Genomic DNA, 25,716 nt, shown 5'->3' with positions numbered 1-25,716 from the left:
TGCCTCTGCACCATTTAGCAGGACGGGAATAATGAGTGACTTGTAGAGTTTAGTTTTTGTTCGTCGAGAGAGGACTTTTCTTCTCATTTGCCTACGCAGTCCGAGATAGCACCTGTTGGCAAGAGTTATTCTGCGTTGGATTTCGAGGCTGACATTGTTGTTGGTGTTAATGCTGGTTACAAGATAGACGAAATTATCTACGACTTCTAAGTTATGACTGTCAACAGTGGCGTGGGAGCCAAGTCGCGGATGCGACGACTGTTTGTTTGATGACCGGAGATATTTCGTCTTACCCTCGTTCATCACTTCCAGACCCATTTGCTTCGCTTCCTTAGCCAGTCTAGAGTAAGCAGAACTAACGGCGCGGTTGCTGAGGCCATTGATATCAATATCATCAGCGTACGCCAGCAGTTGTACACTCTTATAAAAACTTGTACCTGCTCGATTAAGTTCTGCAGTTCGAATTATTTTCTCCAGCAGCAGGTTGAAGAAGTCGCACGATAGGGAGTCGCTTTGTCGGAAACCTCGTTTGGTATCAAACGCCTCGAAGAGGTCCTTTCCGATCCTGATTTTGGTGTTGTTCAACGTGAGTTTGCACAACCGTATTAGTTTTGCGGGGATACCAAATTCAGACATCGCGGCATAAAGGCAGCTCCTTTTCGTGCTGTCAAAATCAGCTCTGAAATCGACGAAGAGGTAGAGTGTGTCGATTCCTTTCTCACGGGTCTTTTCCAATATCTGGCGCTTGGTGAATATCTGGTCGGTTGTTGATTTTCCAGGACTAAAGCCACACTGCTAAGATCCAATCAGTTTGTTGACGGTGGGCTTTAATCTTTCATACAATACGCTCGATGGAACCTTATATACGATGTTGAGGAGGCTTATCCTACGGTAGTTGGCGCAGATTGTGGGGTCCCCCTTTTTGTGAATTGGGCAGTGCACACTTAAATTCCAATCGTCGGGCATGCTTTCGTCCGTCCTTTTTCTGCAAAGTAGCTGTTGCATGCTCCCTATCAGTTCTTCGCCGACGTGTTTGAATAGCCGGTAATCCATCGGCCCCCACCGCTTTGTTGTTCTTCAGGCGGGTAATTGCTATGCGAACTTCTTCATGGCCGGGCAATGGAACGTCTGCTCCATCGTCATCGATTTGGGAATCGGGTTCACCATCCTTTGGCGTTATGCTTTCAGTGTCATTCAGCAGGTTGGAGATGTGTTCCCTACATAAGTTAAGTATGCTCTGGGCATCAGTCACTAGATCACCTCTTTGGGTTCTAGAAGAGTATGTTTCGGTCTTGAAACCTTCTGTTAATCGCCACATCTGGTCGTAGATGCATTACAAACTGGTCGATCAAATCCAAATCCTTGTGTGGAAAACTTTTGTGTTTGATGATATATCTGCACGAAATTTAGCATGGATTATTTTCCAAGCTAAAACAGGAGTATCCTAACAAATTATTTAGATTTAACTGATATATATATGATAGAGTATATAGCTGTCATACAAACTGACCTATCAAAACCAAAATAAATATCCTTCTGTACCCTTGTTACGCCATAAGAAATCCATTTGTGTAGAGTTTTATAGCTTCGGTGTGGACGAAGTTTATATTTTTTCAATGTTCGAATGATTTTTAACAACCCTAACATAATGTTTCGTTATTCCTAAACTTATAAGTTATACATGCTTTTGATTTCAAATGTAAACCCACAAATTTACTTCAAAACTTTGGTATCAGCTCTGACATACCATATTTATTAGAAATATGTACATATATGCAAGAGCATGTAAATCGATAGTATTTGACCTGGTGGCAGTCCATTTTACCACTGGGTGTAGTACGCAATAGCGTGTGTGTAAAGTGTATACACAAAAATTTTAAACGTTTGCATGCACTCAATGCCATATGGTTGCACGGTTGCATACCACAAAATCGACCACCAACATCAGTAAACAAGCATGCAAACACACCGCTGTACATACAGATGTATGTATGTAGTATATAAGTGTTGTGTGTGTATATAATGTGCAGTCGCTTTGTACATGACCGCAAAAGGCGAAAAGCCATCGAAATACGCTCCGCACTCGAACAAAAAGGAAAATCGATTGTGTCCCACATTGTTGTGGAGCAATAAATGCCGCACAAAGCTAATAAAGTACTTAAACGTACAAGCACTAATACACACACACACACTCACATATATCTTTATATATCTGCTTTTTTGTTACACAATTAACTGTACATTATTATTACGGTGTGGACGCCGCCGCCGTCTATTCATGGGCTACTTTTCGCCCATTTGACGTCCAAGCAACGTTTGAGCACTTCAACTCACACACACACACACATACGCTCACACTAATACCACCTTAATCGGTCTAATATCCGCTAAGCCAAAACTCGCAGCTCTTTGCTGCCGGCAAGTTCTCTTCCATGTTGCCAAGCGCCGGTCTTCCGTGCTCACTAAAATATGTGAAACAATGTGTAAAAAGAAAGCAAAAACAAAGCAAAATCAAGCACTACTATGTACATACATAGCTACGCCGCTGTGCCATGCTTTGGCTCGGCCGTTCGGCTGGCGGCGCGTTGCTTTGCGAGGAAATCGATATTTTTCACATAAACAGCTGATTTGAATGCACACGAGCAGGTACAACAGGACACGGCACGCACAGCCGGTTAGCAAAGCAAAGTTTGTTTTCCACTCTTGCGCATACTCGCACACACATGCGCATGATTACACATACATGCACACACCTGCTGGAGCTCTAAGTGGCGCCGGCGACCTTGTTTTGATTGAAAACAACAATTTGAACAGAACAAGCGAGTCGCATGTTCAGTATGTCCGTACTTAAATATGCAATTTATCAAAATGTACGAATTTTTTTATGTAATTGTAGTGGCATTAGGATGAACCTTTGGGTTTTGAGTTTCGAATACAATCATTTATTCATAATTATGCATCAGAGAGCAGTTTCTTTGCGTTTTTTAATAGTGACAAAAAAGTGCACGGAAATTGTAAATAAAACGCAAAATATTTAATTATTCATCAATATTTATTTTGTCGCCTTCAAAGTCAAGTTCAAATTCCCACAGATGTAATACGCTTACGCCAACGATTTTTCCAGTCCTCAAAACACTTTTCATAAGCACTTTTTGGTGTGGCCTTCAGCTTCTTCAGCGAATTTTGTTACCTCTCTTCGAATCGAGTGAAAACTGGTACCATGGAGCGGCAATGTCAGTTTTGGGAACCAGAAAAAATCACAAGAAGCCAAATCTGGTAAATACGGTGGTTCGGTCGACGATATTCATTGCGTTTTTGGCTTTAAACTTGGTCACAATCGTGGCTCGATGCGATGATGCATTATCAGCGCGTAAAACTCTTGGATTGTTCTTCCACAATACCGGCCGTTTTCGACGGCTGTTCTCACGCAAACGCTTCAATTTGTCCAAATAGAACTCCTTATTGACCGCTTCTCCCTCCGGAACGAACGGATTCATGATGCAGCAAACCACGAATATCAAAACAAAAACAGTAAGGTTCAACTTGATTTTTGAGTGACTTTGCGCGGTTTTTTTTTTTTTGGTTTCGGCTCGTTTTTTCCCCTCCATTCAAATGATTGTTGACTTGTTTGCATATCAAACTCATAAACCCATGTCTCATCCGCAGTTATAACGCTCTTCATGAATGTTGGATCGATATTCGCACGACCCACATCGTCCAAAGAGACCTGTTTACGGTACTTCTTTTGAAAAAAAAAAATCAACTTTATCGGGACGTGTCGAACCAGAACGCGTTTCATATTCACAAAATAATTTGAACAGGCTTGCGAGAGATGTCGAGCTCTCTTGCCTTCTCTCTAACACTTGCCTGACGATTTTCAAGTACCATTTCCTTCACTTTCATTTGTATTTTATTTCTTTCATTTTAAAGTGATTTCAATACTTTTACCCATTACTAGCAACAAAATACGACAATAGTACAACAAATCTTAATAAATAAATCTGATTGTGTCCGTTCAAGTTTGGTTTTCAATAGACATTTACATGTAAGAATATCCTCTAGTGTTAATGTAGAAGAGACCTATTAAATGAGGAGGGTATTATCTCAATCTGTACTGACGGACTACCGCGTAGAGATGGGAGATATTGATATCTTTCGCTCTGTATCCGTCTACCAAACTCAGCTGGCATATTTCACGCAGAAGTACTAGGCATAGGGAAGGAATGTGGACTTCTATTGAATAAGGAGCGGGAGGATGCAGGTAGCTACCTTGCACACAGATAACAACACGGCATTGTTAGCCTTGTCGTCGCCAGAGACAACTTCGAACGTAGTAAAAGAATGTAGGAAGGCTTTAAGCTCATTAGCAGGTCAACTCTACCTTTCGATAATTTGAGTTTCCGAACACAGAAACATTCCCGACAACAAAAAAGCAGACAAGTTGGCGAGATCAAGATACTTTTTAGACGAATGTGCTGCAGAAATGACACCGTGCCCGCTAGGAACAATCAAGAAGGTACTCAATACACAATTTGCACAAATAGCTCCGATGGAAATCTATAACCAAAATCTAGTTAACGAAGGGGATATGGCCCTGTAACAATTTTTGAGCCTGGAGTAAATTCGAAAACTATGAGTGGCCAGCTCTATCACAAACCCGACGTAGAACACTTGGAATCCATTCAAAAACCTGGAAAGGCAAAAACATACTTAATTGAATTCAATATGCTGGATGTATATGTGGATACCACATTCTCTTCTTCTTCTTAATTGGCGTAGACACCGCTTACGCGATTATAGCCGAGTTAACAACAGCGCGTTCTTCTTCGCGCCAGGCGTTTCTTCTTTTCGCTACGTGGCGCCAATTGGATATTCCAAGCGAAGTCAGGTCCTTCTCCACTTGGTCCTTCCAACGGAGTGGAGGTCTTCCTTTTCCTCTGCTTCCCCCGGCGGGTACTGCGTCGAATACTTTCAGAGCTGGAGTGTTTTCATCCATCCGGACAACATGACCTAGCCAGCGTAGCCGCTGTCTTTTAATTCGCTGAACTATGTCAATGTCGTCGTATATCTCGTACAGCTCATCGTTCCATCGAATGCGATATTCGCCGTGGCCAATGCGCAAAGGACCATCAATCTTTCGCAGAATTTTTCTCTCGAAAACTCGTAACGTCGACTCATCGGTTGTTGTCATCGCCCAAGCCTCTGCACCATACAGCAGGACGGGAATTATGAGCGACTTATAGAGTTTAGCTTTTGTTCGTCGAGAGAGGACTTTACTTTTCAATTGCCTACTCAGTCCGAAGTAGCACCTGTTGGCAAGAGCAATCCTGCGTTGGTTTTCCAGGCTGACATTGTTGGTGGTGTTAATGCTGGTTCCTAAATAGACGAAATTATCTACAACTTCAAAGTTATGACTGTCAACAGTGACGTGAGAGCCAAGTCACGAGTGCGACGACTGTTTGTTTGATGACAGGAGATATTTCGTTTTGCCCTCGTTCACTGCCAGACCCACATTAAGTGGTATAATTTGCATTGGCTTCTGCTAGTTTGCAGTACGTATACCAGAACCCTCCTGCTAGTTTACCTGGCTGGCTAAAGGTATCGGTTGCCAAGGTCAATTAGCATTATGGTAACAGAAATCACTAATAAAAGAGCCACCTTAATGTTGGGAAAATGTAAATCTAAACGCATATTATGCCTGATAGTATATATTTTTTTTTGGCAACAATAGTAGTAGAGGAAGAGGAAGACATCCACTGCGTTGGAAAGATCTGGTGGAGAAGGACCTAGCTGCACTTGGAATCTTCAATTGGCGCCACATAGCAAAAAGGAGAAAAGACTGACGCGCTGTTGTTAACTCGGCAATAACCGCATAAGCGGTGTCTGCGGCAGCAAAGAAGAAGAAGAGTAGCAGAATACATTATACGTTTTTAGTGCATCTAAAAAGATGATTGTGGATATCAAAGGTTCACCGTTGGTTGGGATGATATTTCCAAGTAAAAATAATACATAATAAAAGCAAGTTCGAATCTTAAAATGTGTATCTTATAGTAATTTATCTGCTTCCACTGCCTGGCATAAACTCTCTAATCTTCTTTTTGCCACATAAACTCGTCTCAACGAATTTCGAATATAATTCCTGCTGCTGCTTTCCGCTGCAATTTACTTCATCCCAACGTAAAAGGCGATGTAAACAATAAAAGTGTGTCAATAAAAAATCGGTTAAATCGAAGCGCACAGCCGGAAGACGGGGAAAAAGCTGCCATCAACGCCATGTGCCGCTACAAGCCGCGGCGCCAAAGCCAAAACGATGTTGTAGTGAAAATAAAAGCGGTGCAAAAACAAGAAGTAAACCGTTTTTCGCAAGCCACAATGCACCCACACGCAGGCATACACACACACACACACACAGCAATGCGTTCGCCTCATTTGTGTTGTCATTGTGTAACAACTCTGCACTGGTGCATCACCACCAGCAGCGATTGTTGTCTGCGCAAGCGTGACTTTAGCTGCAATTGCAGGAAAACATTACTGCCGCAAAATGTAAAAACAAAAACACGAGCAAAAAACTGATTTTGCAATCAAATAAATTAACAGTGGCATGTTAAGGCAATGTTAAGTTGCGATTTCGTTCACTTCGCTTTTTGCGAGCAGAAAATTACTAGTTTTTTACCGCACACTTGTGCAGCTTTATCGCCGACTGTATGCTGGTGTGTATGTGTAGGAGTATGTGGTACTGTTGTGCGTGTGTTTGTGCTCGGTTTCAACGTACGAAAGTTCTTGTTCGCATTGAACATTACGCCTTGCTTTCACTTTCGAAATCGGCTTAGTTGCTGATAAGTATTTATTATAGCTAAATTTGATTTACGATTTCCCATTTTACTAAATTTTTTTTTTTTTATTTAAATTCGGGGAAATTGAAAAAAAGTTACAGCTGTTCAAAAATGAGTGAAAATATTGAAGAAATTCGCTTTATTTTGAAATTTTTGTATAAAAAAGTGAAAAGCGACCCAAACCACCAATGAAATTTGTGAAGTTTAGGGAGACAATGTTCGTGTAGAGCAATACAATAGTCGCTTGCTTTTGTTCTAGAAATTTCGAAGTGAAAGATGCACCTCGCTCTGGTCGACTTATCGTTGAAAAATTCAAGGAAATTATGGATAAGATTGAACAGGACCGTCACATAAGCAGCCATGACATCGCTAAGGAACTTAACATTCATCATTAAACGGTTTTGAACCATTTAAAAAAGGCTGGCTACAAAAAGAAGCTCGATGTTTGGGTACTAAATGAATTGTCAGTGAAAAATTGAATGGACCGAATTAAGATCTGCGAATCTTTGCAGAAATGAAATGAAATGGAAAGATTTCTGAAGCGAATAGTAACAAGAGACAAAAAGTGGATTAAAGACGATAACAATGTGCGAAAACGATCATGGTCCAAGCGTGGTGAAGCTCAACAAATGGTCGCAATGCTAGGATTGAGGCCTCGAAAGGTTATGCTGAGTTTTTGGTGGTATTGGAAAGGAATCATGCACTAGTCAAACGATTGATTCTACATTTTATTCGTACTGTCAACAACTGATGAGATTGGAGCAAGCAATCGAAAAAAACAGCCAGAACTGATCAACAGAAAGGGCTTCGTCTTCCATCAAGGACAACGCTAGACCACACACATCTTTAATGACTCGGCAAAAACTGGGAGTGCTTGGCTGGAAAGTTTTGATGCATCCACCATATAGCCTTTACCTGCACCATCGGACTACCATTTGTTTCGGTCAATTTAAAACTCCCTTAATGGAGTGGAGTTGGCTTCAAGAGAAGCATGTGCAAATTACTTGTCGCAGTTTTTCGCCGAGAAACCAGAAAAGTTTTACACTGATGTAATAATGTCTGTAGCGGAAAAATGACTAAAAGTGGTCGACCAAAATGGTACATATTTGATTCATTATAAATATAAAATAAGTTGGTTTGATTAGAAATACGAAAAGACTTTTTCGACTATCCAATATTTACAAATACATATGTAGAGATAATATTATACGTATCTATGTAAGTATGCCACATTTACAATATAGAGAATTCATCTCCAACTTTAAAATTGTCTCCAAGCAGATAATGATATTTTGTAACCTGAGCAGAGGTCCCTCAGTGTTTTTTTTTAATGAAAAGTAGCTGAAAACTTTTTTATTTGAACAGATATCTTCACGAATCTTCGGCAACACTGCTAATACCGAACAAATGGTTCTGATCGGTCCACTATAACATGTTTTTGAAGGGTAGTTGTTCTTTATTACTTTAATATGAAGTAAATAGCTGACAGTCATCGTATTTGGGTTAAAGGTTATGGTGAACAGCTGAGCAAAAAGTGGTTTGCATGATTTAAAAGTGGTGACTTTAGCTTCGAAGGCGAAAAACGTCTTTGGCGTTGATTTAAAGATGAGAAACTGGAAGCATTACTCGATGAAGATTGTTGTCAAATACAAGAAGGGCTCGAAGAATCTTTAGGAATCACTCAGGAGCTATTGAAAAGCCGTTTAACAGCAGTCGGATATATTTAAAAGCAGGAAAGTTGCGTGCCATATGAATTGAAGTCTTTGCAAGACGATGTTGCCTGTCAGAGATGCTGCTTGAACGCTACAAAAAGAAGCTGTTTTTGCATTCTTGAAAATTTCCAAAAGCCTATAGAGCGATGCAATATCGCTTGTGAAGATCGAGCTGTTTCAGTTCTTGCAAAAGTTATATTTTGTACGCTTTCAATTTAAAATCTCGACGTAAAATGCGACAAGTGGTTCCATACGACAGTCATTATCCAATGAAAGCTGGGTCTCAAGATGTCTGATGGTATTGCGAATACGCAGATATACATAGTTATAGATCCAAAAACACATATGCTAGTGAAAAAGTCGTATGTAGTCAATATTTTTGTATGAAGAAAATAATACGGCAAAGATAAATGACCGCAGTGGGACCAAAGAAATTCGCGAACACTAAGTTCTTTAAAGTTCGGTCCGAATATTTGAAATAAAACTTGTTGCTAGTCTCTGAAGATCATCTAAATTTGCAAAAAGAGTCGGCTACCTACATGATGTCTAATTTTAATAAACTCTGGTTTCACTAAGAACTCAAGAACTTAATATGTAACCAGTCCAGTCTTCATAGATTTATATTAAGTGAAATTTTAGTTCAGTAAAAGAACATATCAAGCGTTGTTTTGAGATATGTATGTATGTACATAACTGTTTATTGTTTTGCTTATCTTCAAACTGCACAATCATTCCTGTCCGCCAAAATGTACATCACTAATATTTAATGTGAACTCGTTTTTATGCAAAAATTCATGCAAATTTCCAGCACACTAATCTCCCTACACTCCTCCCCGTTACACACGCCATCACCGGCAGTTACGCAAAACACCCACACGGCCAGCACTTGCCGGCCGGCTGGCGGGTGGCTGACATCACCGATCCGCTCACTTGAGCGCAGCAAAGCAGCACAGCGTGTCGGTCACGTCAGTTCATGTGCCCGCTACCGGTCTTTTCATCAGCGCAAATCAGCGTCGCAATCAGAATCACAATTAAAAGCAAAATTTAAATGCAAAAAGGCAAAAAAAAAGTCCAAAAATAAAAAAAGAAAATTGCAGCAGAAATGTGTGACAATTGGAGCCGACAGCAAATGAGAGACAATCGAAGTATGCCACGGTGCCAGCAAAAGTGTTGTCTGTGCCGAAAATGTCATCATAACACATCGTTGCGACAGGCAGACGAAGGCAGTGGGGGGCCTCTCTAATCTAGTTTTTTACGAGTGCAAACTGATTTCAATTACTATGTTGACACAAAAGGAAAAATTAAAAAAAAATATGAAAATCTGTCGTCATCCTTTCAGAAATTTGTTGCATTTAATGCTTTTCGGGGGCAATACGCACACGAGTTGAGCTGAGGTCACGCTGAACGCGACGACCTCATTAAGCCGAAATGAATCCACTTACAATGCTTATACAATTTTCTTTTTTCTCTTTGAACTTACTACGAAAAGGGTGACGCACGAAAGCCATACTGATTCGGCTGGAAGAGATGTGGCGTTAAGCCCGCGCGACTTTAACGAAATTAAAATGTAGAAAATCTAAAATTGTCGTAACGTTCTGGCTTTTTGTACTTAATTTGCTCAATTTTGTTTTCAATTTTTCATTTCTTTGCAATTTTTTCTCGCCACTTGCTTTAGCCTGGCCTTTTCCAATTTGCTATTCGCAATTTCCCTGGCTGCCATCTACTCGAGAAGTCAATGCCGTCGGCGCTTTGAATACATATATACATTTATATAGCTATTTGCCGCGCCTACTGCATTCTATACACTTCTCCAAGCCCCATCCTTCCCCGCAAGCAGTCGTACTTGGCAACGGTAAATATCGTTATGGTGCGCTCGTATTACAGCGCCGAGAGCGGCAGCGGGCGAGGTAGACAGGCAGACAACCACTTTGTTGGATGGGCGCGCATCCACCCAAGGCGGCAAGTGAATTATTTCTACTTGTTGTCGTTGTTGTTGTTGTTGTTGCAGCTGGTGTAGACTTTCATTCGCTGTTGTTGTTGCTTGGCATTTTATTTTTATTTTCTAAATAGGCATATGTTGTCTGCGTTGCAGATTTTCAAGTGGCCGTCGCAAGCACTCACATACTTACATATACACATGTAGTCATAATTTCGCCCTCCTCTACAGCCCTGTCCCTCCCCTGCGCAACACAAGCAGTCAGACGCCAACAGCAACATATGAGCTGCCGCCTCTCTCCATTCCTGCCACGCGAGGTCGTCAATTGTTTCGCAATCCGCATAGTAGAAATGGGGAGCAAGTTTGAATGTGACACGAAATCGATGTAGGCTGTCTACATGCATGTCTGTCCGCTGCGCCGGCAGCGCTTTATTTGCGGAGGGTGTGTTTTTCGGGTCTGGCTGCAACGCAGCGACTATTGACTGCGCTTTCACCGAAGGGTTGTTGCTGCGCCTGTGCACTTGTCTGCTTAGTTAGTATTCATGTGTGTATGCATGTGTCCTCCTCCCTCTCTCTCTCTTGCTCCATTCCTCTCTGCACATGCATGTGGGTGGTTCCGCTATACGCCACCGTAACATCATATCATCGTTGGTTTCAATGCTTCTCTGCCGCTTTGCCGCCTGCCTGGCTGGTGTGCGCAAGAAGGCGCCACATTTCCCCATTTTTTTATTAGACTCCGTCGCATTGCCTTTGACTTTCGCTCGCTCATTTGCGATTTGCTGAAATTTTATACGCAATTTAAATTGTTGCAACGGCAATAAACAGCTTAATTGCTGAATTGCTGCTTAAATTTCATGTCGACATTCGAAATGGGTAGTGAGTGGGTGGAGAGCTGTTAAAGCTAACGGCACTAAGCGTTGTTTATTTGGACAGTTTTTGGTACAATGAACTTGCTTTGGATGTTTCCAAGGTGATTTTAGATAGAATAGATCTGGTATATATTTTTGGCATTTTCCAAATTATGCTTTAATCGTATTTACCTTAATTACTTAGCCAATGTTATCGTGGTAAAATTTGCTTCGATTGCTTTTCATTATTAGCTTCTGGAGGACTTGCCTTCAGGTCGACATTTAAATCCTCACGACCATTTGAATTCGTATAAACTAGCCGGTCAATTAAGAAGTCCCCGGCAGGACACATAGATGGCGCTATTAGTAATCCATTCGATTTTTGGTTATCCCTAGCCTTCAAAAGGCGCATGTATAACAGCTGTCGGATCATTAGTTTGTGAATTATAACATTTTGAATGAAGAAACTTTTGTTATTGAGAAAAAAATGGATAAAACGAATTTGGCGTTCTGATAAAATATTACTTTTTGAAGCCAAAAATACACTGCAAGCAAATATTTGATTTGATGATAAGTTTGCGTACACTGCCCCAGGAAAATCAACCATCCAGAACTGGTACGCTGAGTTTAGACGTGGTGAAATGAGCACCGAAGATTGTGAAAAAAGTGGACGCACAAAAGATGTTGTTACCGACGAAAACATCGAAAAAGTCCACAAAATAGAGAGCAGTCACTCTAATGATATCAACTGAATGTGTACCTTATATCATTCACGAATATTTTGATATGAGAAAGCTCCGTGCAAAGTGTGTGCGAGCGCAGTTTTGACTAAAGACAGCGACGAGTTGATAATTCGGAGCCGTGTTTGGAGAAATTCAAGCATAATAAACCCGAGTTTTTGCGTCGATATGTGACAATGGATGAAACATGGCTCCATCATTTCACTCCGAAGTCCAATCGACAGTCATCCGAGCGGACTGCAGACGATGAACCCGCTCCAAATCATAGAAAAATGTAACATTCCTCTGTATTTTGGGATGCGCATGGAATAATTTGTATTTATTACCTTGAAAAAAGAAGCACAATCTACTGCATCATAACGTTATTGGGCTGTTTGAAAGTCGAAATCGCCGAATAATGGCCGCATTTGAAGAAAAAGAAGAGTTTTTATCGCCAAAACAATGCACTGTATCACAAGCCAGTGAAAACGGTGAATAAAATTCATGAACCCGGCTTCGAATTGCTTCCAGGTCTGGCCCACAGCGAGTATTTCCTCAGATCTTAAAAGAATGCTCGCTGTGAAAAAATTAACTGGGCTCCCTTAGCTCCAATATACTCGTGACAACGTTTTTCCTAATCCTCGAAACAGCTGTGAAAGTTAATTTCCGGAATAACTTTCAATGCGCGTAGCTATTCACCCTTAAAGTCTTCAATTGACTTAAAACGGTTTCTCGGAGAGGTTGTTAGAGTTTGCTGAATAGCGAGAATTTAAAATTTGTCGAAAAACTAACGACGGAGCATTATCGTCGTGTAATAATTGCGACCTCGTCTTAAGAACAGTTTCGCGCAAACGACGCGTAACACTGAAATAGTATTACTCGTTGACAGTTTGGCCGGTCAGAAGGAATTCGGAGTGCACCACACCTCGATAATCGAAGAAAACTGTCAACATAACCTTGATTTTTGGCCTGCTTTGACTTGTGTTTTCGACTTCGGCTCACCTTTGTTACGATATTCGGTCGTTTGATTGTCTGTTTCTGGGTTCGTAAGCATAGATCCAAGACTCATCGCCTGTAATAATACATTTCATGCCATACCGTTGTAGAAAGGCATTGTTTCACAGACTTTAACGCCGCGCTGTTTTTCGAAAAAATTTAGTGATTTTGGAATAAAATCGTGCTTTCACTTTCCTTAGGGCCAGATGATTTCGTAATGGTTTTCACTTATTCTTCTGATGTTAATCATTGCTTCACAAGCACCTTCCTTTCCTTTATTTTATTGACGTGTTGATCAACAGTTGTTCTTGATGGCCGTCCTGGACGTGGCTCGTCGTCAACGCGTTCTCCACCCTCTTGTACTCTTTGCACTCATCAAAAACGCTTGCTCGCGACAAACAATTATTACCGAAGACCTTTTCGAATATTCTGAACGTTTCTGCTTGAGAAATTCGATTCCGCACACAAAATTTAATGGCACTTCTTTGTTGAATCATTTGACTCATCGTAAAAATTGCCGAATGCGCTTTATGTACTTCAGAAAGTCAAAGCGCATATCAAACACTAATGATTATTTTGATGTGGCATTTGACACAGATATCACTGACAGTCATGCCAATCTAGAAAAAAATCGTTCGAGTTCGTTTTCGCGCCAAATTTAAATTAAAAGGTCTTACTATTTTTTGCCCACATTAGTATACGGATTTAATTTGAGAAAATTGTTGGGAAAATACCAAAAATAAAGAGCTTGGCTTAGGACTCTGCAGAAGGAGACCACTTATATTGTCCACTACATATATTATTTGAAATAATCCGCCCACCAAACTAATGCCAGAAGCTGCTTAATATTTTATGAAAATGAACAAAATTAACAGTCTTACGGATAGGAACTCAGATGTTTATATTGTTATGGTCTACAAGAAGTCAAGTTAAGGGGGTATTCTGGTCTAGAAGCATGATTTTCAGGTAATTTTTAAAGTGTTGTAAAAACAAGGCAATTAATATTTTAACTATCCATTTTTTTATTAGTTATTTGTTAATTTTAGAAGAGTACAGAAAAAAATTAAAAAGTAAAAAATTTCAAAAATTATGAGCTGACGAAGTGGAGGGTCTCTAAAAATTTCCACGTGAGTATACCCATGATTTCAACCCTCCTAGTTATCTGAAACCAAAAAAAAAAGATTATTAATCCAGAAAAATGTCGCAATGGCCGGAACTACGGAAAAGTGGGAAAAAATTTTTTTCACAAAATGGCGACTGCCTGAAACAAAAAGTTTTTTTGGATCACTTTTTCTGACTATTTCGAATTTTTTAAAAATAATAACAATAAAAATTTGGGGATGGGGCTAGTCCCAACCATAGTAGACAAGCCTATAAAGAAGACTATAAAAATTTCAAGTAAATCGGTCCAGTAGAACCTGAGAAATCGTGGGTATCGTTCCGAAAAAGTCAGTTTTGAGAAAAACGCGTTTAAAGTTTAGGAGACAATTCTAGTGAACACGTACGCCGCGTCACAAAATCGGCTGTATCTCCGAAAATAAGTCGAATTTTGAAAAATCCTTAAAGGTCATATTTTTGAATGTCTAAACTTTCAAGATATGCAAAAAAATCGATCCTAGACAAGAATACCCCCTTAAACAGCTTCTGATATGCACAAGCCTCAAATCAGAGTTAAAACCCCATTTTCTCACAAAAAATATAACAAGCGAACAAACAATCGAACACAATATTATTGCGCAGTTTTTAAAGACTCTCACTTCCTCGCGTCTTGTAAGCTTTTGTTTAAAAAACACACACCTCTTTGTTATTCAATATAACGGTGTTATCAATATTTAATTAACAACTTCCTACAGTTACGTGCGTTTTTTGCGCGTTTTATTTGCATTCTTTTTACATACATACAGTTATATGGTCTTATATTTCCTTGAAGTAATTTGCTTTTTTACTTGCCATTTCACATGCACTTACGCACACACACATGCCCATGAGCAGAATATGTTTCCTTTGTTGGCAGGCGGTTGTTAATTGTACCGTAAGTGGTTGAACGCTTGGCCATCACCTCTTGGCTAGCTATACATAACGTACGACGTGTTGTTGCTGCTTGTTGTTGTTGTAAACATTGCACTTTTACGAGCGTATGCCTACTTTGTTTTGTTGATGTTGCCGAACAATAGTCCTTTCACCACAAAAAGCCTATCGAGTGCGTATAAAAATCTCACACATACACATACATATATACAAGCTGCGTTCCAAAGTAAACAGGACTTTTTGAATCTAGCGCCCCCTGGTTGCGCTATGTATATGTCGTCTGGTGCGTTAGAATCTGCTATCTCTATCGATTGTCCAGTGAGAAGTTCATGACATTTCATCGATTGGAAGTGAAGTTATTGCGTTTTAAGTGTCAGTATGCTTGTGTTATCGGTGCGAAAATGAGCTTCGAACAAAGAGCCAACATTAAATTTTGTTTTAAAATTGGTACAACTTTTACCGAAACGTTTCAATTGATGAAACAAGTTTATGGCGACGATTGCCTATCCCGTAGCAGAGTGCACGAGTGGTTTCAACGTTTTCAAAGTGGTCGTGAGGACATCAATGACGATCAACATGTGTGCCAATCAAAATCCGTGATCACCGGAAATTCCATCGAAACTGTGTATGAATTCATCAAAAATCAGCCACAATCATCATCGAACTTGATGGAAATGGAATTGAACATCTCCAAAACATCGATTTATCGCATTTTGACCGAACATTTGGGCTTACGAAAGGTGTTTGCACGGTTTGTTCCGCACAAAATGACTGACGACCAAAAATTGCTCAGAATCCAACATTCGAAGGACATCAATAAAGAGGTCAAAAACGACAAAAACTTCATTTACAATATTGTGACTGGTGACGAAACGTAATGTTTCCAATGTGATCCCGAAACGAAACTTCAGAGTGCTGAATGGAATGCACCGGACGAGCCGAAACCCAAAAAATCGCGCATGGAGAAGTCAAAAGTGAAGACAATGCTGATTTGTTTTTATGATTCCAAGGGTATTGTCCACAAATATTTTGTTCCACCTTGGAGTTTTGAAGCGTTTAGTGCGCCGTATTCGACGTGTTCGGCCCGAATATCGCGAAGATGAAAGTTGGCGTTTGTTGCACGATAATGCGCCGTGACCGATTATTTGACCAAAAATCACACTTTAACCATTAACCACTCCCCGTATTCATCTGATCGTGCACCGTGCGACTTCTTCGTTTTCGGAAAAATGCATTTGCCCATGAAAGGAAAGTGTTATGCAGACGTAGAGCCCATTCAAAAGGCTTGCACCGGCATACCGGCCAACGAGCTAAAACACTCGTTCGACATGCTTTTGGATCCTGCAAAAAGCTGTATTGAAGTAGAAGGAGCCTATTTTAAATAAAATAAATTGATTTTGCCGAAAAAAACCATTGGTACTGTTTCTTTTAAGTCCTGTTTACTTTGGAAAGCACCTTGTACGTACATACATATGTACTTACATTCATATTTTCTTACTTGTCTCAAGCAAGCAGATTGTAGCCATAAGTTTTGCATACAGAAAAGTCACACACTAAGTACATCTTGTATCGTTCGATATATATTTACCCAACTGCATTGAGCTAAGGTAAATATTTTCATAAATGCATTTGCACAAACCCAACCAAACATGCATAAGTGTGTGTGTGTGCTCTATGAACATTTTGCCGTAGAAAGTGAACCACTTTACCCACCTGATAATTAATAAGCTAAATATAACATGTTGCAACCTGGTTGCTAACTGATTGCTCGTGCAATCTGCGGAAAGCAAATAAAGCAACAATAAACCCTTCAATTTACAACAACTTACATTCCTATACATACATACATAGATATGTAAGTAATTGTAAGTGTTTATGAAACCCAAGGGTGTTAATTAGTTTTAATTATGAGAAAGTCACCAAGGTAGTAAGCCGATATGGCAACGACCAACGATATTTTATTTCGTGATTTCGAAAACGGTTTGTAATTTGAACAGCTGGCAAATAAAGTCAAATAGCCGTAATAATCTCATAGGTAGGAAAATTAGTGGTTTAAGAGCGGGGGTCCACTTTCTTTATCCACATACGAGTAAGAAAAAACATGTTTTTCGTAAATTTTACTTGAGGAAGCAGTTTCTTTTTCTTCTTTAATGGCATAGACACCGCTTATGCGGAAATAACCGAATTTACAACAGCGCTCCAGTCGTTCTTCCTTTTCGCTGTTTGGCGTCTATTCGAAATACCAAGTGCAGCCAGGTCTTTCTCCACCTGGTCCTTCCAACGAAGTGGAGGTCTTCCTCTTCTTCTGCTATCCACGGCAGGTACTGCGTCGAACACTCTCACAGCCGTTGTGTTTTCATTCATTCGGACAAGACCTAGCCAGCGTATCTGCTGTTTCTTAATTCACTAAATTCTGTCAATGGCGTCGTATATCTCGTGCAGCTCATCGATCTATCGACTGCGGTATTCGCCGTTGTCAATGTACAAAAAACCACAAATCGTAAGCAGAATCTTTCTCACGAAAACTCGTAACGTCGACTCGTCAGATGTTGTCATCGTCCATGCCTCTGTACCATATAGCAGGACGGGAATAATGAATGACTTATAGAGTTCGGTCTTTGTTCGTCGAGAGAGGACTTTACTTCTCAATCGCCTACTCAGTCCGAGGTAGAACCTGTTGGCAAGAGTTAATCTGCGTTAAATTTCGAGGCTGACATTGTTAGTGTTAATGCTGGTTCCAAGATATACGAAATTATCTACGTCTTCGAAGTTATGACTGTAAACAGTGACGTGGGAACCTAGTTGCGAGTGGAACGACTGTATGTTTGATGACAGGAGATATTTCGTCTAATGAAGTCAAATCGCTATTAGTAGAGGAGTCTGGGGTTAGGCTGAACCACCTATCAGTTTCCAACCGTCTACACCTGCTTTGGGAGCCATGGCGCTTAAAGGGGTAGCCAACAATGTACTGACCGACGAACTAGCCCGCGCTGCGGCGGCTTCTAGGTTGGTGGAGCCAGAAACATGCATTGCAGTGGGAATCCCACACAATAAAGGAGTTACTCCGCACGAATGAGCCACATCAAGTTGGGAGGTTACAACCTAGCAAGGTTTAGAGATAAGTTCAATCTTCCCAGAGACAAATTCCGTCTCCTTGTCGCGCTCTAACTGGGCACTGCAGGTTCGCCGGTTTTGCGACGTGGAACCGGAACCTCCAAAACACATGATTCTAGATTACCCAGTATTTTGTAGAAACAGGCTCAAGACCCTTTTATCCATCTACTTAACAGGGATAACATCGCCTCCATTGCGCCCAGTAAGCTCCTGGAATAGTTGAGAGTTCTGGATTTTTGTGACCATATGTGATATAGGAGAGGGCACAATAGACGATAGGACGCCGTGCAAACCTCAATTGCTTTCTATCTTCTATACGCAGTTCAATAAGATTGCTTCGCTGGTTTCTGAGCACCGACTTTGAAAGCGATGTTTTGGAGAAAATTACGATCAAAGATTGAAGTAGCCGACCGGGCCGCTCTCCCAATGGTTCTATCCTCTACACTTGTACTACGATTGCCTTGAAATTTCGGAAAAATATTCTAGGTACAAAAACGAAACGAATTTTATACTAAGCTTTCATTACTTGGTATTCTCTCTACTAATATTTGCATAATTAACACTTTCTAACTGTTACTTTTATTTATCGCTACGTCAGTCAGTTATTCCTATGAATTTATCCTTTTTGCGTAACTTAAGGTGTAAGTTTACATAAAGATGTTTAGGGATGCCCTCGAATGAAAGTTTTTACGCATCCTGTAGGAAAAGTTGAACTTAAAATATCTGCTTCAAAAAGTGGACAAATATAAACGAATTATTTAGCAGTGGGCTATTTTGGTTGCCGTGTTGGAAGAGAGCACTGTTTGAGAGAGCGAAGAAACATTTCAAAGTGCTTCGGATCCTATATAATATAACCTTATACATCGACATATCAAAATATGCTGCTCTCTTTGATCCAAGAAAATATAAATTTACTTCTAATCTGATGTAACCCTGCTAAAAAAATTTGAAAGAGCTGCTGTGTTCTTTTCTAACTCGTCAACAGATTATTTACTTCTTACGTGCTAGTTTCGAGTATTTTTAGGCATCAGGCATTACTTGGGTCATCTCTTCTCGCTGTCATTTCTTATTGATCAAGTTCTTTGGATAATTATAAAAGCCTAACCCCATTTCTTATACCAGCTTTTCATGAATCGACATATACGGTTCGTAGGCGGATTGCGCCCCACGCGAGCCGCTATTTTGCTTATGAATGAATTTTTACGACTTTGGCTGTCAATTGCTGTTCTTCTCATTTGAAAAAAAAAATGTAAAAACCCTACTTTTCTTCTTTCACATGCTGCTTTATGTCATTGTGTGTGTGTGTGTTTGCATTTCTCACAAAAGACTTGCCAAGTCAATAGCCAAGTCTTTTAAACAAAAGTGGCTGAATGCCATTCCAAGCCAGCAGGCAGCACTGGAAGTGAAAGGTTGCTGCGTTGCTTTGTTTTTACTTACATATATTTGTTTTTGTTGCTGTTGTTATTGTTGCCATTGTCACTGTTAATTGAAATTTTAGTGGTAAAATAGGCGTAAGTGCTTGGCAAAAGCTTGCAAGTTCGTTGAACACACTTACGCCGCTTACAGCAACACAATGTTTCATACTATTTGCTGCTTTCTCATGTTGTTGTAAAATTATTATAAGAAATAAATAAGTCTAGGAACTTTTGCAGTCGGTAGTCGCCGAGAGTTTGTGAACTACTTTCAAATGTGTAATTACTTGGCCAAGAGTTGAGCACTGCCGATGAACAGTTATTTGCACTTTGTATATGATGGCATGGATGTATGTATACATTAAGGAAAAAAAGCACCCGGAAGTTGTAATTGTCCGGGTAAATAATATTTCAAAAAAATGTATTTTGTTAAGTTGGTAGGACTGTTTTACTAAAAACACAAACCTACGAGTGGTACAAAGCCTGCAAGGACGGTCGAGAGATCGTTGCACACATGCCTAGTTCTGGACGACCTTCAACCGCTTCAACTGCTGATGAAAATGTTAGAAAATTGAAGGATTTGGTAGTTGAAAATCGTCAGGCATGTGTTGAGAGATGGCCAGAGAGCTCGACTTCTCTCGCGAGTCCGTTCGAATGATTTTGGTGAATATTTTGGGTATGAAACGTGTTGCTGCTCGATAAAGCAGAAAAGAGTACGATTGTGAACGAATTTAAAGCTAAAAACGCAATTCATATTCACCCGATTCGGTTCCGTGTGATTTTTTCTAGTTCCCCAAACAGAAATTATCGCTCCGTGGAACCTGTTTTCAGTCGTTCGAAGAGATAAAACAAAATTCGCTGAAGAAGCTGAAGGCCATCCCAAAAAATGCTTAAGAAAAGTGCTTCGAGGACTGGAAAAATCGTTGGCATAAGCATATTACATCTGCTGGGGCTGGGGATTACTTTGAAGGCGACAAAATAAATATTGATGAATAATTAAATATTTTGCGTTTTTTATTTTATTTATAATATCCGGGTACTTTTTTGTCACAATGTATATACATATGTATGACATACTTGTGTATGTGTGTGAGTGTTATTTAATATTAATTGTTTGCGAAATAAAATATTCTTTTATGTCAAATAAAACTTTTTGTTGTTATTATTAAACATTTTTTCTTTGATGAGCGAATGCTCTTCAAATGAGATATGTATGTGTGATATCACCTTGGCCGAAGAGACTAAATTTAACATATTGAGTTGATGTGAAAAACGTCAACCAGAAAATCGGAATTCATTATATTAGGGATATGAGGTTTAGACCAAGGTATAGACCAATTCCATTCTAAGAAATCTTGTCCTTTTAGTTTCATTAAAATATCACATTTTGATCAACTTGATTGGGTTAAGTGCAGGTGAAAAGACGGAAATCATTTTATGGCGTATATTGGAGGCAGAGAAAGGCACGGGATGTTTGTATTGATTTTGATATTGTTCGAGAACATGTATTTATCCATTTTAGACAAAAATATGCACTTTTAAGAGCAAAACGCGCTCTCTCATTTATGCGGTAAAGAGTCACCTGGAAGTTCATACATTTTTGTATTAGATATGTGGGAGCTAATGGAAGAATTCTCATTGACATTTTAACCCATTTTGAGCACACAGACATACCATTGTTAGAAGAGAATTATCTCAGAAATTCGGTTTCTGGGGAATTGAACACTTTCGATTGGATTAGGACAATTTTTGGTTATAGGGTTGCATACTTCAAAGATTTTATATAAATTGCTTCTTGATTTGTAGTACAATGGAAGTTGAAAGAATCAGATGGAATTTAAAATTGTGTTATATAGGAAGTAGGCGTAGCTGTAGTCCGATTTCGCTCTTTTTCACACTGTAACATAGAAATGACAGAGGAATGCCACATATGTACCATATTTGCCGCGTACCATAATTTGGGTGAAATCGGTCGGACAGGTCTCGAGATATGTGATTTCACCTAAACATGATACTTTTACACCGGTTCATAAAAAAGCTCTTTCTTATCATCTCGGGTGCAAAATTGTATGTCTCTAAAAATTTAGTTATTGAATAATCGCACTTTTAGTAGACACTGTCTATAAAGTTTTTTATCCTGAGCGAAATTGGTTACTTTTGCTGGATTGGTTTGAAAGCTATATACATTAAACCTGTTGGGGGGCGGGGTCACGCCTAAACTTCAGCTGCACTGAAGCTAAAATACCCCTTACAAATAAAAAATGTTTTCATACAAGAACTTGATTTAAATCGGTCATTTTGTATGACAGCTACATATATGCTATAGAATATTAAGCCTATTATACTAACTTAGAAGATATTTTTTGTATTATTTTGTTTTTTCTATTCTTACACTAATTTATTCAAACAACACTATTTATGACCTCAATGTTTCTTTTTCATTACAGCACCGACGGCACAGAATCTCCCATATTAGCCGAAGCCGATGCAGATGGTCATGACAAACCGCGAGTGCGATATGGTGAACTTGTTATACTGGGGTGAGAACATATTCATTACATATACACATATACAATATTTTTGTATATACATATATGTATGTATGTATATATACTTACTATATTATTTGTAATTCATTAAATGTGCATTAGAAAATATAATGGTCGTTGGAATGGCTCAGGGACGTAAACACGCACGCATGCAAAAATAAATGCAATTACGTATGTATGTTAAGGGCTTGTAGGATAATTGTATGATTGCAAAAATTTTAAGTTGTAATTGCAAAATATTTGAATGGAGAGTCCTGGGTGATAGAATTTATACAATAATAAAATAAAATGTTAACTTCATCTTCCATGAAGCTAAAATATCCTTCACAGTTGCATTCCACATAGTCTCAAAAGGTATTAAATGATTCTTTTCCACATTCTGATCGGTCAATATTTATTTTACTGCATTTAAAGTAATCTCAACCAGATGTAATACAATTATGCCGACGAGTTTTTCAGGTCTCGAATCATTTTTCATAATCATTTTTTGGGATGGTCTTCAGTTGATACAGCGAATTTTGTTTTCCAATTCGATGATTGTTGACTTGTTTATCGCAACTTTATCGGGTCGAGTCTAGCAAGAACGGTTTCATGCCCAAAATATCCACCAAATTCATTCGACGGACTCGTGAGAGATGTCGAGTTCTCTTACAATCACTCTAACTTTTTCAGCAGTTGAGGAGGTCGAAGGTCTACCAGACAGAGACATATCTTCAATGATATGTCGACCATTATTGACGGCTTTGTACCACTCATCGACTAGCGTTTTTGATAAAACGGAATCACCGTATATCTTTCCAACATTCTCAACGATTCCGCTCACGAAATTTGCTTAGAAATACAAAAAAAAAAAACCGGTTCGATACTTCTAAGCCTTCAATATATGAGCAATTTTCAATCTTGCACTCCTTATTTGAGTGAAATATTTTTGTCACTAGCGACAGGCTATAAAATATTTTCCTATCTGGTAGCTACCGTCTACACCCACACAGATTCCAGTATGCCTACCTACCTAACTCACTAGGCGCTGCTTCTCTCGGTTAGTTATGTTGGGATGCGCGCTTAGTCATAGCATTTACCATTGGTAAAGTAATGCTTTATATCAAATAATTATTACTGATTCACTTATATGCTATATATAGCGTACATACATATGTACTACATAAAGTGCTTGGCATATAAATATGTATGACTCGGCGTAGTTTTGTGTTTGGCTTGACATTTGGCATTTGTTTGGCCTCTGCCTCCGTCTCCACCCAACTATGTGCTATTTAAAAATTTTCTTTAAAAAACACGCATTGACGGCGCCACTCACACTCACACACACATACACAATAGTGCATGCAAACCTATTCAAATGAGTGCATTGAGCACACCTCTTTTTCTTGATGGATGTGAGAATTTCATAGCTAAGCTTTTTCGCCTATTTTCGAGCGCACGAAAGGTCAACTAGCGACAAACAGACTTACTTTTAGCTTTACTTATAGATTTAGACATACAAACACTAATGACTACAACACGCTGCAGTGTCATAAACACTTTGGCGACTAACATGTTTTCATTGGTTGTTTCTGTTGTTGTACTTTTAAACTTTATACTTGCGAGAGAGTGCAGCAAAAATATATGTGTACATAGTACATTTGAGCTTCAATTCATTAACATTTAAAATTAGATTGACACAAACATGCTTGTTATTCGCTACAAAGTTGCCGCAGCCCATTGGGCAAAATATAAAATAGCGAACCTTAACTACTTGTGTTTGTAGGTACATATGTATAGTATGCAGGTTAAACAAAGCTTTTGAAATATAGTACATTACCAACCGAAACATCCAAACTTTGTATTTAATGCTGAATTATGCGCCTTGCCCATACTTGACTTACATATGTACATACGGTGATCCATTTCGAGGTTCCCTACTTTTTCTAAGAAAAAATATATAAACTTCAAATTTAAATTAAATGTAAACTATTATTCCAAAAAACATTCTTTGGCATTTATGTTTTGAAGATTATCTCTTTCAAATGTTGGCCGCGGCTACGTCTCAGATGGTCCATCTTTTGAGTCCATTTTTCGATGACTCGTTCGAGCATTTCGACTGGTAACTGGCGAATGACACGCGTGATGTTTTGCTCCAAGGCCTGAATCGAAGCGGAATTGTTCTCATATAATGTACTTTTGACTTTACATATACCCACAGGAAAAATTCGAATGATGTAATATCACACGATTTTGATGGCTAATCGACCGGCCCTCAAACGTGAAATTATCTGCTTACCTAAGTGTTCGCTCAATAAATCCATTGGGTGATGCGATGTGTAGTAAGAGGCGCCGTCTTGTTGAAACCAAGTCTCGCCGAGATCACGAGCTTCAATTTCAGGCATCAAATAGTCGGATCTCATGGCGCGAGAACGGTCACCATTGACGGCTACGTTCTTACTGGCATCATTTTTGAAGAAATATGGACTGGTCCAAAAACCAAAACAAACCGTTGTTTGTTTTTTTTTTTAAATCGCAGCTCTTGAATCTCTCCAGGTTTCTTTTTGTACCAAATGCGCCAATTTTGCTTTTCTACATACCCATTGAGATAGAAATGGTCCTCATCGTGGAACAAAATTTGGCTCGAAAACGTCGGGTCTTCTTGGATTTTTTCAAGAGCCCATAGAGCGAAGCACAGTCGTTTGGGAAGGCCGAGCGGTTTCAGTTCTTGCAGCTCGTGATTTCGGAAGCTTTGTTTTCTTCACCTACAATTTAATATCTCTACATAAAATGCAACGATATTCCATATGTCAGTCCGAGTTGCTGCAAACGGTGCCGAGTCGACTCTCCACGGTCTTCGTGTACACTCTCTACTGCGGCTGCTGTGTTTTCTTCACTGCGTGCTGAACATGGTCTACTCGGTCGCATAGTATCTAATAATGAATGTTGGGTCTCAAGATGGCTGATGGTGCTGCAAATAGTACGCTCTGTAGGCCGATTATGTTGACCATATGTTGTGCCAAGCGCGCGAAACACATTTTTTACAGAATTTGAATTTTCGTAATAAAGTTGAACGATTTGTAAACGTAGTTCAGGCTTAAGGCTTTCCAATTTCTTTTGAAATACCAAGCAATATTGAGCAAAAATAACATGACAGCTTGACACGACACGTGCGATCTATCAAAAAAGGCTATTGAAAAAGGTACTTCCATTTGACTCATCCTAGGGTGAGTCAAGAAATCTAATTCTTTTCATTTCCTGCACTGACATATTAAGTTTGTTTGGAGGTTTACAATACCCAGAAGGATACATTATCGGCATGACGAGCTGAGTCGAGTTCTTCTGTATGTATATACCCGAACTAGTCCCTCAGTTTTCGAGAACTCGGTATGAAGTTTTGTACACGATCTCTGCTTTCAAAAAAGCTGTTCATTGGACCACTCTAGTTTATAACTGCCATACAAACTGAACGGTCGGAATAAAGTGCTTATATGGGGACCATTTTCATTTGACGAGATATCTTCAAGAAATTTGGCATGATGTATTGTCTGAGACAGTGGTGCAATCTCCTAAAAAATTGTTCATATTAG

At 39.4% G+C, this 25,716-nt stretch overlaps 1 protein-coding gene across 2 annotated transcripts in view; it reads left to right on the top strand.

Annotated features, from left to right (window-relative positions):
* Positions 1-25,716, top strand: part of LOC120782560 (protein pellino) — a 117,105-nt gene that overhangs the window by 60,641 nt on the left and 30,748 nt on the right. For both annotated transcript variants that reach the window (XM_040114893.1, XM_040114894.1), the window contains exon 3: positions 22,046-22,138. In XM_040114893.1, coding sequence (XP_039970827.1) covers positions 22,046-22,138 — 93 coding nt within the window. The remainder of the gene's footprint in view (positions 1-22,045; positions 22,139-25,716) is intronic.

Source organism: Bactrocera tryoni, chromosome 1 (genome assembly GCF_016617805.1).
Source record: "Bactrocera tryoni isolate S06 chromosome 1, CSIRO_BtryS06_freeze2, whole genome shotgun sequence".
In the NCBI taxonomy this organism is placed as follows: Eukaryota; Metazoa; Arthropoda; class Insecta; order Diptera; family Tephritidae; genus Bactrocera; species Bactrocera tryoni.
This window is presented reverse-complemented; position numbering and strand designations above follow the sequence as displayed.